This window comes from Hemiscyllium ocellatum, chromosome 10 (assembly GCF_020745735.1).
Source record: "Hemiscyllium ocellatum isolate sHemOce1 chromosome 10, sHemOce1.pat.X.cur, whole genome shotgun sequence".
NCBI lineage: Eukaryota > Metazoa > Chordata > Chondrichthyes > Orectolobiformes > Hemiscylliidae > Hemiscyllium > Hemiscyllium ocellatum.
Genome location: NC_083410.1, coordinates 87,733,916 through 87,752,417, shown reverse-complemented (window position 1 = coordinate 87,752,417; position 18,502 = coordinate 87,733,916). Strand labels below are relative to the sequence as shown.

The 18,502-nt window shown below is 42.5% G+C and overlaps 1 protein-coding gene across 2 annotated transcripts in view; it reads left to right on the top strand.

The window, feature by feature from the left end:
• gins1 (GINS complex subunit 1 (Psf1 homolog)) overlaps nucleotides 1-18,502 on the top strand; it is a 51,496-nt gene that overhangs the window by 15,534 nt on the left and 17,460 nt on the right. For both annotated transcript variants that reach the window (XM_060831721.1, XM_060831720.1), the window contains exon 2: nucleotides 10,886-10,950. In XM_060831721.1, coding sequence (XP_060687704.1) covers nucleotides 10,916-10,950 — 35 coding nt within the window. In that variant the 5' untranslated portion in view covers nucleotides 10,886-10,915. The remainder of the gene's footprint in view (nucleotides 1-10,885; nucleotides 10,951-18,502) is intronic.

Below are 18,502 nucleotides of genomic sequence, written 5' to 3'. Positions count from 1 at the left end.
ACAGTGAAATTTCACAGCTGACCTTGGAGAGACCTCATTATCAGGACTACTCAGTCAGGAGCCAGGTTTCCAGAGCCTGAAACAGCTAAGTGTTTGTTTTTAAGATTTATAAAATGTAATTTTTTTTTGTAAATCGATACTGGTAACTAGTGAGTTTTTTTATATTTACTGAGATTTGTCTCTTGATTTAGAGGCATAGAGATGTACAGCATGGAAACAGACACTTCGGTCCAAACCCGTCCATGCCGAGCAGATATCACAACCCAATCTAGTCCCACCTGCCTGCATCCGTCCATATCCCTCCAAACCCTTCCTATTCATATACCCATCCAAATGCCTCTAAAATGTTGCAATTGTACCAGCCTCCACCACATCCTCTGGCAGCTCATTTCATACACGTACCACCCTCTGCATGAAAATGTTGCCCCTTGGGTCTCTTTTTATATCTTTTGCCTCCCCTTACCCTAAACCTATGCCCTGGAGTTCTGGACTCCCCGACCCCAGGGAAAAGACTTTGCCTATTTACCCTTTCCATGCCCCTCATAATTTTGTAAACCTCTATAACGTCACCTCTCAGCCTCAAATGCTCCAGGGAAAACAGCCCCAGTCTGTTCAGCCTCTCCCTATTGCTCAAATCCTCCAACCCTGGCAACTTCCTTGTAAATTTTTTTCTGAACCCTTTCAAGTTTTACAACATCTTTCCGATAGGAAGGAGACCAGAATTGCACGCAACATTCCAACAGTGGCCTAACCAATGTCCTGTACAGCCGCAACATGACCTCCCAACTCCTGTACTCAATACTCTGACCAATAAAGGAAAGCATACCAAACGCTGCCTTCACTATCCTATCTACCTGCGACTCCACTTTCAAGGAGCTATGAACCTGCACTCCAAGGTCTCTTTGTTCAGCAACACTCCCTAGGACCTTACCATTAAGTGTATAAGTCTTGCTAAGATTTGCTTTTCTAAAATGCAGCACCTTGCATTTATCTGAATTAAACTCCATCTGCCACTTCTCAGCCCATTGGCCCATCTGATCAAGATCCTCTTGTAATCTGAGGTAATTTAATTTTTTTAAAATATTAAACATAGGGATTGAGTTATCCTAGAGCAGTAAGAATGTGCCATTTTCTGTGCCAGTAGATTAGGGTGCAGAGATGGCCTTGAGTAGAATGATGTGCTCTTCATGTCGGATGTGGGAGATTAGGAAGAATTTCAATAGGGTGCCATGTGGTAGACTGGTTAGTAAGATCAGATCATGAGTCCTGGGAGAGCTAGCCATTTGGATACAAAATTGGCTTGAAGGTAGGAGACACTTTGGTGGTGGAGCATTTCTTTTCAGATAAATGATTTGGATATGAATATAGGAGGAATGGTAAGTAAGTTTGCAGATGATACCAAAATTGATTGGTATAGGGGACAGGTGAAGAAGACTGTTTCAGGGTACAATGGGACCTTGATCAGATGGGTTGAGGAGTGGCAGATGAAGTTTAATTTAGATTAATGTGATGTGTTGCATTTTGTACAACAAATCGGGGCAGGACTTGTACGCTTAATGATATGGTCCTGGAGACTGTTGTCGAGTAAAGATACCTTGAGGTGCGGGTTCGCAGTGCCTTGAAGATGGAATTGCAGGTAGACAGCATAGTGAAGAAGGCATATGGTATGCTTGCCTTAATTGGTCAGCGCATTGAGTACCGGATTTGGGATGTCACATTGCATCTGTATAGGGCATTGTTTAGGCCGCTTTTGAAATACAGTAGTCGTCGTCACCCCCCACTGTACCGGTGGGGGATACATACCAAGTCTTACTGTGGAAGCCTGAAACCATGGATAGGTGTGATCCCATTCATTTTGAATGGAAAATTTACCTTCCCAGCAGTCTCCTTGTCCCTGGTTCTAGAATGTTCCCTTTTATATATTTGGGCCTCAATAAACCGGGGGTAACTGAAACCATGATAACTGGATCTGCGGATATGGGGTCACCCTGTATTGCGTTCAATTCTGGTCTTCTGGCTATTGGAAAAATGCTGTTAAACTTTAAAGAGTGCAGAAAAGGTTTACAAGGACATTGCCAGGGTTGGAGGATTTGAGCTCTAGGGAGAGGCTGAGTAGGCTGGGGCTGTTTTCCTTGGAGCATCAGAGGCGGAGGTATATAAAATCATGAGGGGTGTGGATAGGTTGAACAACAAAGGTCTTTTTTGCAGGGTAGGGTGGTCCAAATCTAGAGGGCATACATTTGGGGACCTAAGGGGCATTTTGTTTTACACAGGGTGATGCTTATATGGAATGAATTGCCAGAGGAAATGGAGGTTGATACAATTACAAGATTTAAAAGGCATCCGAATGGATATATGAATAGGAAAAGTTTAGGGGGGGTAGGGCCAAATGTTGGCAAATAAGACTTGATTAATTTAGGATATCCGGTTGGACTGAAGGGTCTGTTTCCATGCTGTACAATTCTATGGTTCTGTGACCCCCTGACTCCATATACCAATACACTGAGCCCTGTTATTTGCCAATAGAGTAAAAATGTACACAGTGTGTCTGTGTCAATGAAACCAACTTAGGTGACAGAGCAAAAGTGAGGACTACAGATACTTGAAACCAGACTTTAGATCAGAGAGGTGCTAGAAAAGCACAGAAGGTCAGGCAGCATCCGAGGAGCAGGAAATCGACTTTTCCGGCAAAAGCTCTTCATCAGGAATAGAGTTAGGTGACCGCTTATTCATTTCTCGGTGCAATCAGAATCAACCTGCCTGTTTTAAAATCCTGGCAGTTAATTACAATCATCATTAACTTTTACTTTGTCCATGTCAATGTCTTTATCAAAAATTGTTCACTTGCCAATCAGTTATTACTGGCCTGTTATAAATTGCTGTTCTTGTGAATTGTCCTAACGAGTGCAAATATGTCCTTTCAGCAACACACAAGGTCTAACTACCAAATAATGACATCTTTTTTATTTTATTAATGGAATATGGGTGTCACTGATGTTATGAAGATTTGGGTGTACTGTTTCTTTTAAGTGTTTAAAAGCTAGCAAAAGCCACCTGACAGAACCAAGTGTTCTGAAAATTGAACAGTTGAGAGGAGAACTGTCAAGCCACCAGCATGTAAAAAGACTGTCTGCCTGAAAAATAGCTCTCTTAAAAGGTACCTTTATCAATCAGTAAGCTGTGAAACAGTGTCCCCAAGAAGAAGAGATCAAAATACAGGGAAGAATGAAAGCTGCCTGGTTTTGAGATGAGAAGTTTTATTTTTATAAATCTTAATCGGGGGGGGTTTTATTGGAATAGCATTGTAGAGGAGAAAGTAAAGGATAGGCTAGAGGAAGGAATTGTAAATAGTTAATTATTCTCTGTTATACTTTAAGAACTAAAGTTAATTTTTACTTTAAATAGTTGTTGGTTTCTCAAACTTTCACAGATCACTGCATGGGATAAATCTTTTCTGTATTGCTGGTTTATATTAAGTAGGAGAGTTTACCCTGAGTCGTAACAGATGTGGGGGCTTGGGTCTGTAATTTGAACTGATTTAGACAGATTTGAATAGATTTGGGGGTACGAAAAATCCCAGCAGATTTAGACACTTGTAGGTTAGTGTCTTGGATCTTTAAAACATAGGTGAGACAATTTGTTTAATTTCAGTGACTTGTGGTTAATTAAATTTAAAAGTAAGAGAAATGGATCTGAAAATTTCTAGATGCACGGTGGCACAGTGGTTAGCACTGCTGCCTCACAGCGCCAGAGACCCAGGTTCAATTCCTGACTCAGGCAACTGATTGTGTGGAGTTTGCACATTCCGTGTCTGCGTGGGTTTACTCCGGGTGCTCAGGTTTCCTCCCACAGTCCAAAAATGTGCAGGTCAGATGAATTGGCCATGCTAAATTGCCCGTAGTGTTAGATAAAGGGGTAAATGTAGGGGAATGGGTGGGTTGCACTTCGGCGGGTCAGTGTGGACTTGTTGGGCCGAAGGGCCTGTTTCCACACTGTAAGTAATCTAATCTAATCTAAAGATACTGTGATTTGAAGATGTTTCTCAAATTTGCCAAGGAAAATGGAGTTAGAGAAAGGGAAGGGGTGAGAGAAAAAAGGGGGAAGAGGGAGAGAGAGAAAAAGAGCAAGAGAGAAGTTTTTTTTTAAGATTAGATTCCTTACAGTATCTTAGCTGAGCAAAAAAGAGAATTTGAACTTGAAGTTACGACTTAGTCAGCAAAGTCAAGTTAACAGGATAGAAATTAAAAGAGAAGATAGTGATATATAAAGATATGTCAAACCTCTGCCATATTTTGAGAATGAAGTTGAAGCCTGCCTTATTTCACTTGGAAAAATTGGCTAGGTAGATGGAGTGGTCTGAAGATTTGAGTAATGCTACTTCAGACTAAATTGGTAGGCAGAGCTAGTAAGGTATTTGCCGCACTGTCATATGAGGTCAAGAGATTGTGTAGAGGTTAAACAGGCTATTTTAAGTGCTTATGAATTCGTACCAGAAGCATAAAAACAGCGGTTCAGAAACACAAAGAAGGAACCAGGTCAGACTTGCATTGAGTTTGAAAGAATTCAACATAGTCATTTTGATCAGGTGCATAAGACCATAAGACATAGGAGTGGAAGTAAGGCCATTCGGCCCATTGAATGGCGGAGTGGATTCGATCATGGCTGATAGGCATTTCAACTCCACTTACCAGCGTTCTCCCCGTAGCCCTTAATTCTCGAGACAACAAGAATCTATCAATCTCTGCCTTGAAGACATTTAGCATCCCGGCCTCCACTGCACTCCGTGGCAATGAATTCCACAGGCCCACCACTCTCTGGCTGAAGAAATATCTCCGCATTTCTGTTCTGAATTGACCCCCTCTAATTCTAAGGCTGTGTCCACGGGTCCTAGTCTCCTCGCCTAACGGAAACAATTTCCTAGCATCCACCCTTTCCAAGCCATGTATTATCTTGTACGTCTCTATTAAGTCTCCCCTTAATCTTCTAAACTCCAATGAATACAATCCCAGGATCCTCAGCCATTCCTCATGTGTTAGACCTACCATTCCAGGGACCATCCGTGTGAATCTCTGCTGGACACGTTCCAGTGCCAGTATGTCCTTCCTGAGGGGTGAGGACCAAAACTGGACACAGTACTCCAAATGGAGCCTAACCAGAGCTTTGAAAATAAGACCTTTGAGGCACTAAGAGATTATTCTGCTGGAGGAGTTTAAAACCCACTTCCAAAGATAAGCATTCTGGTGGAGGAACCAAGTTCAGGAAGTGAGAAGGACAGCAGAATTAGCAGATGAGTACAAGTTGGTGCATAAGATGAGCTTCTGGCCAGAATTTTGTTCTGGGAGGGATGGAATTTCGGAGAAGGGGAGATCCTACACTACAAAACCAAGAGTAGAGAGCACTAGTAAGATTTTACTACAGGTTAAAGAAGCCTAAGAGAGTGGGTGAAAGGCCTCAGGTGTTTACACTGTAATGGAGTGTGACATAGAAAATTACAGTGCAAGTGGTTTCAGAAGGGCACTGTGAAAAGGTGTTTTCACAGCCAGAAGGTGGGACTCATAAAGACATAGTGGTGGCCTTTAAAGAAAGGCACTGTGAGAAAAGATGTGTTAAAAGAAGCTAAGCCAGTGGCGTTAGTGAAGGTAGTAAAGGAGGCCCCAAGAACAGCCGAGGAGCTGCAGTGGAGTACATAGCCTAGGCACGGGCTGGGTATACAGTTAGTACCTGATCTCTACAAAGAATTTGCTTCTGTGGGTAAAGTTTACTCAGAGAAGTTATAATTTTGCAAGATACCGAATCTAACCAGCCACATACTAAGAGACGAGCGAATATGCACCCTTCCTGATCTGTTACCTGAGAGTCTGGTAATTTGTGGGATAGATGGACAGGAATTTAGCGTTCCCTATGTAAGATTAGGTTGGAGTGCCAACTTGAGACTGGGAAGTTACAGTGGAAGTGATTGACAGAGTGTCTGTTCCAGGAATTCAGTTTTTTTTTCTTGGGAATAATTTGGCAGGATCCAAGATGGGAGTGACACCCCTTGTTGTGGAGAAACCCAAGGAAGACCGAGAAACTGAAGTTAAAACAGAAATATCCTGGTATTTTGCCTGACTGTGTGGCAACCAGATGCCACTATCATAAGTCACAGCACGAAGCAAAAAGTAAAGAGAAAGATGAAGGAGTTGAGGTTCAGTTAGTGGACACCCTGTTTGATGTGACGGTGCAGGAAAAACCTGAACAGAAAGAGGGTCAGACAGAAGTGTTTAGTCCTGAAAGGCTAAGGGATTTGTCACAGCAAGACAAAACGATAAAAGATATATCTGAGGATGCGTATTCTGAAAAGGAGGTAGAGAATATTCCGGAGGGTTATTATCTTAAAGATAAAATCTGAAGATGGAGATGGCAACCACAGCAAGTTAGTGCAGAGGAGAAATGTGTCGAAGTACACCAGATTGTGTTGCAGGTAGCATATTTAACACGTGGTGTTATGGGTACCTTTCATACCAGAGTATGAAAGATTCTGGCTATAGTAGAAAAATATTGCTATTGGCCTGAAGTGCACAAGGATGTGGTTAGCCTTTGCTGTAGATGTCATACGTGCCAAATGGTAGGTAAGTCACAGACGGTAATAAAATCAACATCTTTGTTTCCAATTCCCACATTTGAAGAGCCTTTCACGTGGGTTATAATTGATTGTGTTCGTCCCCTCCCAAGAACTGAAAGTGGGAACCGGTACTTGTTAACCACAATGGATGTGTCTACCAGATTTCTGGAGGCAATTCCATTAGAGTATCAACGCATAAACGGTGGTAAAGGAATTGGTAGCTTTCCTCACATGGTATGGGCTAACCTGAGATATTCAGTCAGACCAAGGGTCACATTTTCCTGCTGGCTGTTTTAAGGGGGTTATGAATAGCTTAGGTATACAGCACTTTAAATCAAGTGCCTATCACCTTGAATCCCAGGGAACTTTAGCAAGGTGGCGTCAGACTTCAAAGACCATGTTGAGAGCATAAAGATATCCCATTCACATTGTTTGCCATTAGAGACGCCCCAAACGAATCTATTCAGTTTACTGAGTTAATATTCAGTCATGAAGTGAAAGGCCCTTTGAAATTAATTAAAGAAAAATTGGCAGGACCAAAGTCAGAGATCTCACACTTAGATTATGTACCGGAGGTAAGGGAGAGATTAAATAGAGTAGGTCAGTTAACTACAGCACCTAAAGGGGGCACAGTGTAGAATGAAGCAGGTGGCAGATAAAAGCTCTGAGATTCAGATGTTTCTCCAAGGGGGTGACATGTTAGTACTGTTACCAGTGATAGGAGATCCCTTCAAAGCCAGGTTTAATAGTCCCTTTCAAATTGAGAAAAAAGTTTGAGTCAGGTGAACAATTTAATGAAGATGCCAAATAGGGGGGAAAAGGTATCAAGTATACCATGTGAGCATGTTGAAACCGTATTATACTAGAAAGAAAGAACTGGAGAACAGGTGTTAGTTATTGCCCCACAGTGAGGAATCAAATCCAGATTATGTGGATTTTGATGTGCCTCAAAATAGATTATCTTGAGGAGGGGTAAGTTAGTAAGTTATCTGTCTCAGGAGCATAGAATGAAGTTGAAAGATTTGTTACTGCAGCATAAGGACATATGTAAGAATCAGATGGGGAGGACTAATGCTATGTACATGAAGTAGACATAGGGAATACCGTTCCGATAAAACAATACCCCTATCAGCTTAATCTTTTCAGAGCCAGATGGGGTTAGAGGCCATGCCCGACGAGGGCATCATTGAACCAAACCAGAGTGAGTAGAGTTCAAAATCGTCTCAGTTCCCAAACTGGATGGGACTCAACAATTCTGCGTGGATTATCGGAAAGTCAATGCTGTTACAAAATCGGACTCCTATCCAGTTCCTAGATTGGAGGACTGTATCGAGAAAGTCAGGCAAGCCAGTTACATCACCAAGTTTGACTTAATGTGTGGTTACTGGCAAATACCTTTTATCAGAGACAGCGAAAGAAATTTCTACATTTGTCACCCCAAATGGGCTATATCAGTTTAAATTGATGTCCTTTGGAATGAAGAATGCACCTGCCACATTCCAAAGACTCACGAACAAAGTTGTGGCTGGGTTAACAAACTGTGCAGTCTATTTGGACGATGTAGTGATCTTTAATAAGTTCTTGAAAGATCACCTGGTACAGTTGGCAGAGGTTTTTGAACAACTAAGAGAAGCAAAACTGGTGATAAACTTAAATGAAACGGAATTCACAAAATTAGAGGTGATGCGGTCATGGAAGATTGACCCTGCAGAATGCAAAGACTCAGGCCATCGAGGAATTTCCACAACCAACCTCAAAGAAAGAGGTGCTTTGATTCTTAGGACTCAGTGGATTCTATTGGAAGTTTGTTCCAAACTTCAGCAACATAGTGGCACCATTAACCGATTTGCTGAAGAAGAACACACAATTTCGGTGGACTGAACAATGCCAGGAGACATTCGTCCATTTGAAAGCCATATTAATCACCAAACCAGTTTTAGCTACACCAAACTTTTCAAAACCTTTTCAAGTCACCATCGATGCTAGTGATAGGAGTTGGAACTGTTATCCAAAAAGAGGATGGTATTGAACTGCCAGTTGGTTACTTTTCAAAGACAATCAAAATCCATCAGAGGAAATACTCCACAATTGAAAAGGAACTATTGACTTTGATACTGGCCTAACAACAGTATCGAAGACTGTTATGTATACAGTTCACAATCTGCTTACATTCTAGAATGCTTTTAAAGACAGGAAGAGAGAACCATTTCGTTGGAGCTTTGTTACAGACATTTAATGTACAGATCATACATGTTGCAGGTCATAAGAATGTAATCGCAGATGCATTATCGCGGATTTAACTGAGTTTAGATTTTGTATTTTAGTGGTATTTTTCACACACATAGGTATACGGGAAGAAGTTTAGTGTTATCTGTAATGTGTTTAAAAAGTAAGGCAAAAATGACACCATCTTTTCATTATGATGTTTCATTGTTTCTTAAGGGGGAGGTGTTATGAAGATGTGGGTGTACTGTATCTTTTTAAGAGGATTAAAGGCTAGCAAAACTACCTGACAGAATCTACTGTTCTAAAAAAAATGTAAAATTTGGTCGAACAACTTGATTAGCTGGTTGCCTGGTAATGACAAAACAGATTTGAATTCGAACAATCAGTTTAAATTAAACCCCGAAAAATACCAAACTCCAGTCCAGTTTGAATTTAGTATATTGACAATCTTAAAAGCCAATTACACAATCCAGTGCTTTGGGGGTATCAGACCAGGGAGCCAAGCCATCTGCATGTAAAAAGATTGCCTGAAAAATAGCTCTCTTGAAAGGTACCTTTATCGATCAGTAACCTGTAAAGCAGGATCTCCAAGAAGAAGAAAAGACGACCGAAATACAGAGAAGAACGAAAGCTGCCTAGTTTTGAGATAAGAAGTTTTGTTTTTGTAATTCTTAATTGGGGGTTTTATCAGACTAGTATTTCAGAGGGGAAAGTAAAAGACGTTGTAAATAGTTGTTAGTTAATTATTCTGTTCTTCTTTAAGAAGTAAAGTTGTTAATTTTTACTTTAAATAGTTCTTAGTTCTTAGCCCCTCAAACTTTCACCGATTACTGCACGGGACAAATCTTTTCTGTGTTACATTAAACAGGCGCGTTTACCCTGTCTCGTAACACTGGCTAGACCAGCATTTATTACCCGTTCCTAATTGAGTATGTGATCGTGAATTGCTTTCTTAATCAGTTTTTGGCGCATATCATTCTAAACACAATGGCATTTAGATTTGAATCTCCTAACACTTCAATTTCCCTGCAGAGGAACCTGTAAACGTTTTCGTGCAACCAATCTATCTTTCATCTTCCCAAAATGCCTTAAGTTTTGGTCCTCAGGTGTGCACTGCCACTGGAGATTGATTAGCAAGATAATAAATAGAATGGCCAGGTAGACTCAAAAGTATTTTCAAGTTAATTGCAGCAATAGGGCAGGAAAACAATTTCCAACTGGTTAAACGTATATACTGTTGAACTGAGGATGTTCTTCACGTAAGTCAATACAGGTTATATAACATTACAGCACGGTTCAGGCCCTTTGGCCCTTCACTGCCTTTAGAATACAAACAGGATTGGGCTTGCTTGTGAATGTCTTTTTAAAGCCTTGTCAAATAGTTACCTAGGTAATTCATAAGCGGATATCTAGTGCTTGTGCTCCATCCCACTAAGGATTCATTGTTTAAAGAAGTCATGGTGAGAAACCTATTGTAGTTCATAAGAAATAAGTTGACTGTTCCAATTTTATGATCTTCTAGAACTCAGCTTTGTCAATAGTAAGGGTAGAATGAACCTTCTGAGCTAGTGAACCAGCAGCCTGTTGGATACCTTGCTTGATTTGCATATATTTGCTTGTTGGGGTTGTGTGTAAAATAAGTTCTGTTAAGGTAAAATAATAAACTGACTTAATAGTTTGAAAATGTGATCTAGCACTGAAAATATTTGAAGGGTAAAGGGGGAATATTAGTAAACAATATAATACTTGGGCTAGTGGTTGTCTCTAGTCATCCAAAAAATTAGAGTTAATTTCCAGGTCTGAGAATTTCATTGTATGTATACTTAGGGGCAAGGTAGGTGGGTAAATGAGGGAGGGAGAAATAGAGTAATAACTCTTCGGTTAGGTTATGTAGGGAAGGTAAAGAAGAAACACTGGTTTAGACCATTTTCAACCAAGTGGCCTGCTGAGAAAATTCACTCTGCCTCATGTGCTGAAGTTATGCTGCATCTGATTTAAAATATGTGAAATCCACTGTAGAAATCTCAAATTTATCAGAATGGAATATATTTATTGCAGGAGGATGGTATCAGGCAAGTTCTTGAAGAGATGAAAGCTTTGTATGAACAGAACCAAACTGATGTGTAAGTATTTTTTATAACTGTTTTCAGATACTGATTTGCCTGGTGGTGAGTCGACTAATTTTTCAAGTGTAGCACCAAGGATAATGCATGAAAATTATAGAACAACTATTTTTAAAAACCGTTCAACAGCCACTTCCAGCCCCTAACAGACTAGAACTTGTTAAAAAGGTAAAAACAATGACTGCAGATGCTGGAAACCAGATTCTGGATCAGTGGTGCTGGAAGAGCACAGCAGTTCAGGCAGCATCCAACGAGCAGCGCAATCAACGTTTCGGGCAAAAGCCCTTCATCAGGAATAAAGGCAGTGAGCTGGAAGCATGGAGAGATGAACCAGGGGAGGCTGGGGTGGGGAGAGAGTAGCATAGAGTACAATGGGTGAGTGGGGGAGGAGATGAAGGTGATAGGTCAGGGAGGAGAGGGTGGAGTGGATAGGTGGAAAAGGAGTTAGGCAGGTCAGACAAGTCATGGGGACAGTGCTGAACTGGAAGTTTGAAACTAGGATAAGGTGGGGGAAGGGGAAATGAGGAAGCTGTTTGAAGTCCACATTGATGCCCTGGGGTTGAAGTGTTCCGAGGCGGAAGATGAGGCGTTCTTCCTCCAGGCGTCTGGTGGTGAGGGAGCGGCGGTGAAGGAGGCCCAGGACCTCCATGTCCTCAGCAGAGTGGGAGGGGGGAGTTGAAATGTTGGGCCACGGGGCGGTGTGGGTATCTCGGCGATGTTCCCTAAAGCACTCTGCTAGGAGGCGCCCAGTCTCCCCAATGTAGAGGAGACAGCATCGGGAGCAACGGATACAATAAATGTTGTTAGTGGATGTGCAGGTAAAACTTTGGCTGTGGAAGGCTCCTTTAGGGCCTTGGATAGAGGTGAGGGAGGAGGTATGGGCACAGGTTTTACAGTTCCTGCGGTGGCAGGGGAAAGTGCCAGGATGGGAGGGTGGGTTGTAGGGGCACGTGGACCTGACCAGGTAGTCAGAGGGAACGGTCTTTGCGGAAGGTGGAAAGGGGTGGGGAGGGAAATATATCCCTGGTGGTGGGGTCTTTTTGGAGGTGGCGGAAATGTCGGCGGGTGATTTGGTTTATGCGAAGGTTGGTAGGGTGGAAGGTGAGCACCAGGGGCGTTCTATCCTTGTTACGGTTGGAGGGGTGTGGTCTGAGGGCGGATGTGCGGGATGTGGACGAGATGTGTTGGAGGGCATCTTTAACCATGTGGGAAGGGAAATTGCGGTCTCTAAAGAAGGAGGCCATCTGGTGTGCTCTATGGTGGAACTGGTCGTCCTGGGAGCAGATACGGCGAAGGTGGAGGAATTGGGAATACGGGATGGCATTTTTGCAAGGGATGGGGTGGGAAGAGGTGTAATCCAGGTAGCTGTGGGAGTCGGTGGGTTTGTAAAAAATGTCAGTGTCAAGTTGGTCATCATTAATGGAGATGGAGAGGTCCAGGAAGGGGAAGGAGGTGTCAGAGATGGTCCAGGTAAATTTAAGGTCAGGATGGAATGTGTTGGTGAAGTTGATGAATTGCTCAACCTCCTCGCGGGAGCACGAGGTGGCGCCAATGCAGTCATCAATGTAGCGGAGGAAGAGGTGGGGAGTGGTGCCAGTGTAATTACGGAAGATCAACTGTTCTACGTAGCCAACAAAGAGACAGGCATAGCTGGGGCTCATATGTGTGCCCATGGCTACCCCTTTGGTCTGGAGGAAGTGGGAGGATTCAAAGGAGAAATTGTTAAGGGTGAGGACCAGTTTGGCCAAACGAATGAGTGTGTCGGTGGAAGGGTACTATTGGGGACGTCTGGAGAGGAAAAAATGGAGGGCTTGGAGGCCCTGGTCATGGTGGATGGAGGTGTAGAGGGATTAGATATCCATGGTGAAGATGAGGCGTTGGGGGCCGGGGAAACGGAAGTCTTGGAGGAGGTGGAGGGCGTTGGTGGTGTCTCGAATTTTTGTGGGGAAGTTCCTGGACTAGGGGGGATAGGACAGTGTCGAGGTAGGTAGAGATGAGTTCAGTGGGGCAGGAGCATGCTGAGACAATGGGTCAGCCAGGGTGGTCAGGCTTGTAGATCTTGGGAAGGAGGTAGAACCGGGCAGTGCGGGGTTCCCGGACTATGAGGTTGGAAGCTGTGGGTGGGAGATCTTATGAGGCAATGAGGTTCTGTATGGTCTGGGAGATGATGGGTTGGGGTCATGGTCTAGGAAGCAGTAGGAAGAGGTGTCCTCAAGTTGGCGTTTAGCTTCAGCGGTGTAGAGGTCAGTGCGTCAGACTACCACTGCACCCCCTTTATCTGCTGGTTTAATGGTGAGGTTGGGATTGGAGCAGAGGGATTGGAGGGCTGCGCGTTGTGAGGGTGAGAGGTTAGAGTGGGGGAGGGAGGTAGACAGTTGAGGCGGTTAATGTCCCGGCGGCAGTTAGAAATGAAGAGATCGAGGGCAGGTAATAGGCCTGCGCGGGGTGTCCAGGTGGATGCAGTGTGTTGGAGGCGGATGAAGGGGTCCTCAGAAGGTGGGCGGGAATCCTGATTGTGAAAGTAAGCTCGGAGGTGACGGAAGAATTGTTTGACATCACGGTGTATATTAAATTCATTGATGCGTGGATGGAGGGGGATGAAGGTGAGTCCTTTGCTGAGGACTGATCATTCGTCCTCAGTGAGGGGGAGGTCGGCAGGGCTGGGAACTGGGATCTGGTGTGGGTGTGGAGCTGGGAGTGGGGTCGGAGCCAGTACCTGGAGTGGGTGTGATGGGGGTGGAGTCATGAGCAGGGGTAATGTACCCCTCAGGGTTCTGGGGGGTGAGGACAGTGACAGTGGGGTCTGTGGTGGACGTGTCAGTAGACTGCAGGTGAGTGGCGCTGGTGGGGGCGGAAGTGGTGGTAGACACGGCAGTAGGGGTGGCGGAAGTCAGTGTGTGTGGTACCAGCGATGATGTGAGGGCCGGAAGTGGCTTTGGGAGTGGCCGTGATGGGGGCGGAAGTGACATAATCAAACAACGGGGTGGAAGTTGCATCAGCCACATGGCTAATGGTGTTTCCGAGGCCGGGGGAATCTTCTGGAATGTTTGAGGAGTGCTGGTTATGGAGGTGGGTAGATAAAAGTTTGTTGTACACAGTTTTTGATGTTTGAGATGGAGTTGAAGTACTGTTTGTTGAGAGTATGAATTCTCCTGAGGATGTAGTACAGAGTGGGTCCTTTGCAATTCTGAGAGAGTGTGGCCCTCAGCTGAAGCAGGGCTGACTGTAGAGAGGTTAGGTGCCGGCGCATTGCTGCAAGCGTGGAGCCTAGGATCTTGAAAGAGAACTGTTGCTGGTGTTTTTGAATCCGTAGCCTGTACTGTTTGTCCTGTTCGGGTCCAAACTCTGCTGGTTTAAAGGTGGTTCGGAGTCCGTGTGGGATGAATTGGTTACGGAGGCAGGCACTGAGGAAGCAAATGTGGCTGTGGTATCGAGCACCACTTCCAGCACCACTGATCCAGACTAGAACTTGTGCCTTTCTAGAAATCTATCTCAGGAAAACTTGCAATTTGCAAACCACCTGTGGTTTCATTAATGCTACTCAATTGAAGAATGTCATGTGGTAAAAGCAATCTCCAAATTGACAATGTAAACCAAGACCAGAACTTTCTTTGCAAGGAACTGAGATATTGTATTATGACATCGTGTTAAAGGCAATCTTTACTAACTCACTTGCCAGCGCACTATATTAAGACCAATTCATTCATTCATTCATGACCCTTTACTAACCGAATGTTTACTATAACCTGGTTTCTTCCATTAGTTCATAAAACTGTAGCTCTGTAGTATCCAGATTTTTAAAAACAACCCTTTCAAACCTATTAATGCATTTTCAAACTTATCAGCCCTTACTACAAGCAGTGTTTACCCTCTGAATAAGTGTAGCATACAGAACAATACTATCCCCATCAAGTGCCCACGAAACATTTATAATATTAACCAGGCCTCTCCAACCATCTCCTGGACCTGAATATATGAAGTACCAGTTAAATACCTTTTAACTGGGCCCATATCACTTTAAGAAACTAACTGTCAAAACAGTGCTTCCATGAAATTGGATGAATGAATGAAACTCATACCAGCAAATAATAAATAAATCTCTCAACCCAGCTGCAATAATCAGTTTAATATCCTTTATCCTAAGTATAGGTACAATTTTTAACCCACTTAGAGCATATAGGCCTAGCATTTTTATTAATATTTATAAACTTAAAAGACAAAAGGACTAACATCTAATAATGCAAGCAGACCAGACAGATGTCCCATCAGAAGTAACACCCAGCACTTAGCACGTGTTTTAACTATCTTCTGTCTCCCAGGACAGAAGCCCTTCAAACCTTTGTTCTAGAAATTTTGAAAAAGCTACACCATAGTAACGGCATTTTAATATATGTAAAACTGCGTATAAAGGGGCTTTTGTAAGGACTGTATTTTGGGATTCTATCGCCTCTTCAAACTTGGGCTGTGATTTCTGGATACAAGAGGCTCTTTTTGCCACTCACCGATTCTGGTCGTTATTTGGAAATAGAACAGTAATGAGCAAATCTCATAAGAGGGCTAATTTTTTTCAGTGTCTGAAAACCCCAAGAGCTATGCAAGTTGTTAAACTAAGTATTGAATAATGCTTTGCAATCATGCTTTACTTTTTCTCTTTTCCAAGCAAGTTTTCCAACACTGACAATCAGAATGAACTGTTTAAATCTATAAATCCCTTCAATGTCTTGGTTTTATCCTTAGAAATTCATTAATTGGACAGCAGACAATTGAGATTCATTGATGCAGAGAAGGATCCATTTAGTATTTTGGTGCTTATGTAATTGATAGCTTAATAGAACTTCATATGGATTCATCAGCGCAAACATTGGATACTGTGAGAAATAACATTCATATTTTAAGAATGTTAATTTCTGAATCTTGTATAAGTATGTAGACAAACAAAATTTAGTTATGCAATAATTGCTTTCTCACTTCAAAGGGTTAAAGGGGACAGTGAGTGATCATTGTTCTGGGAACAGTTTTTTTTCTGGAACTCCAGTTTTTGTCAAAAAGAAACCTAATGAGGTTGCAAGTTTTGATCCCCAATACATCAGTACAAATCCTGCACCCTATCCCCTTCAAACTACCACTGAAATAAATACAGAATTTGAATTGTTCAGCTAGTGTCAATGATCCTTGCTTAATAGCACCTTAATTTAGTTTGACAATTTTTATGTCTACTATTTACTTAAAGTTTAAATTGAACCTCATTGTGTTTTGAAATTAATTCCACTGGTCATAGTGTCCAGTACAAATGCTGTGCACAATCCAGTCAGCATGTACTTTCCCTTTTGAAAGGGAGGTGGTGAGGAGCCTTACTCGATATTGGTTGACACTATAGTAAGTGGCATTGTTAATCATCACACGTTTGACTATAGCCAAGGATTGTGCTGAGACAGACAAGTACGTATTTCACTCCGACCTTGAGCTACTGCTGTCACTGAGGGGGACATTGCTAGAATAATTATGCCTGTGGTGAAAGGCTTATAAATCAAGCAGTGTTTTAATTTGGCAAAGACCTTTGAACTCTTGAAACACATTACTGAACCATGCTGTTATGATCTTTGTCAAGGCCAATAATTTAATTTGAACCCTGAGTTAATAACTGAAAGAATTACACTAAAGATTTCATCTTTTTCAAAAAAAAAGCTTGTGTTGTAAAAGAGTTAAGGCAAGTACTTTTAATCGAACATAATTGCAAACACTTGTACTTTACACTTGAAAACTCAATAGAGCACTCCTCATTATACTTGAATTGCCTTTCAAAAATTACCGTATCCTTTCTAGGATCTTGCAGATTCATTCAATTCACGTGGGAGCAAAATAAGTTATACCACAAATCTCCAAAATTCACTTTAATTATCATGTTCTTGTCAGTCTCTGAATTATTTCTCAATCCTTCTATTTCCATTTGACCAGCCTAATCATCCAACTCTTCTTTCATGAACTGTAGGTTTCACTGAAAATACCAGTATTTGGTCCCCATTCCTAATTGTACATTGAAAGCATGCAAAACCATTTCAAAGAATACTTAAGAGTCAACCACATTACTATTAGTTCAGAGATTGCATGTACAGGTGTATACCAGTACATATAAGGATGACCGATTTCATTCTTCTTTCATCACTTCATGACTGGGGACTCCCTTGCTCAAGCATGAGCATCACTGCACTTTTGCTGACTGGAGCAAACTTGGTTTTAAAAGGTGCCTTTATCAACCTGCGCACTTGATAAACACGCTAAAATCTTATACCTCAAATATCACTGTCTGAGTATGCTGTAAATAAAGTGTAACAGTAATGTGTAAACCCCCTTCATTAAGATTCTGTTACTCACTGTGTTTGACATTGATTTTAGGAGATGTTGATGTTTTTACATAGAATTTTGAGGGATATTGATATTTGCTTGGTTAGGGTTCACTGCGATTATGTGTATCTCTTGATTATCCAGAATATTTGATCAGCCAGCACACTCTTGGTCCTATAGGTGCTGGTCAATAAAAAGCTTGCAGTAACTTCAAGTCGGGGAAAAAAAACTGGTTCCTGACCGCCTTCCTGCCCCAGACTCAGATTTTAACTGCCTGCTTTTTGTAATAAATTGCACAGATAAAATCGAAAACAAAAAAAACCCCTCCCCTTGATTTATCCCAATAGCAATGTGACATTCTTGGGATGTCCCATTCCCTTTTGTTCTTAGAAACCATAGGAACAATTCAACTTCTTATTGAGACAGCCCATCTCTACCTGGAAGGTAATCCAATGTTTAGTTTTCCATACTTCCCACAATGACGTCCTCAAAAAGCAAAGATCATTGTTTAACAATTGTTTAAACAAGCGAAGAACTTGCGGAACGTTTCAGAGAACACATCTGGGACACCCGCACCAACCAATCCAACCACCCTGTGGCTGAACACTTTAACTCCCCTCCCACTCCGCCAAGGATATGCAGGTCCTTGGGCTCCTCCAATGCAAGACCATGGCAACATGGCGCCTGGAGGAAGAACGCCTCATGTTCTTCCTAGGAACCCTCCAACCACAAGGGATGAATGCAGATTTCTCCAGCTTTCTCACTTCCCCTCCCCCGACCTTTTCTCAGTCCCAACCCTCGGACTTAGCACCGCCTTCTTGACCTGCAATCATCTTCCCAACCTCTCCGCCCCCACCCCCTCTCTGGCCTATCACCCTCGCCTTAACCTCCTTCCACCTATCGTATTCCCAGCGCCCCTCCCCCAAGTTCCTCCTCCCTATCTTTTATCTTAGCCTGCTTGGCACACCTTCCTCATTCCTGAAGAAGGGCTTATGCCTGAAATGGCGATTCACCTGCTCCTCAGATGCTGCCTGGCCTGCTGTGTTTTTCTAGCACCACATTTTTCAACTCTTGTAGCTGTTTCAGGTTTGTTTGTCAGCTGCTTAAGCCATGTATCCTTTTCACTTAGTTTGGAATTTATTTTTTTTAAGTATAAGATAAAATTTTTACTCCAAAAAAAAATGAATCTGAGAATGAGATATTTGTTAAT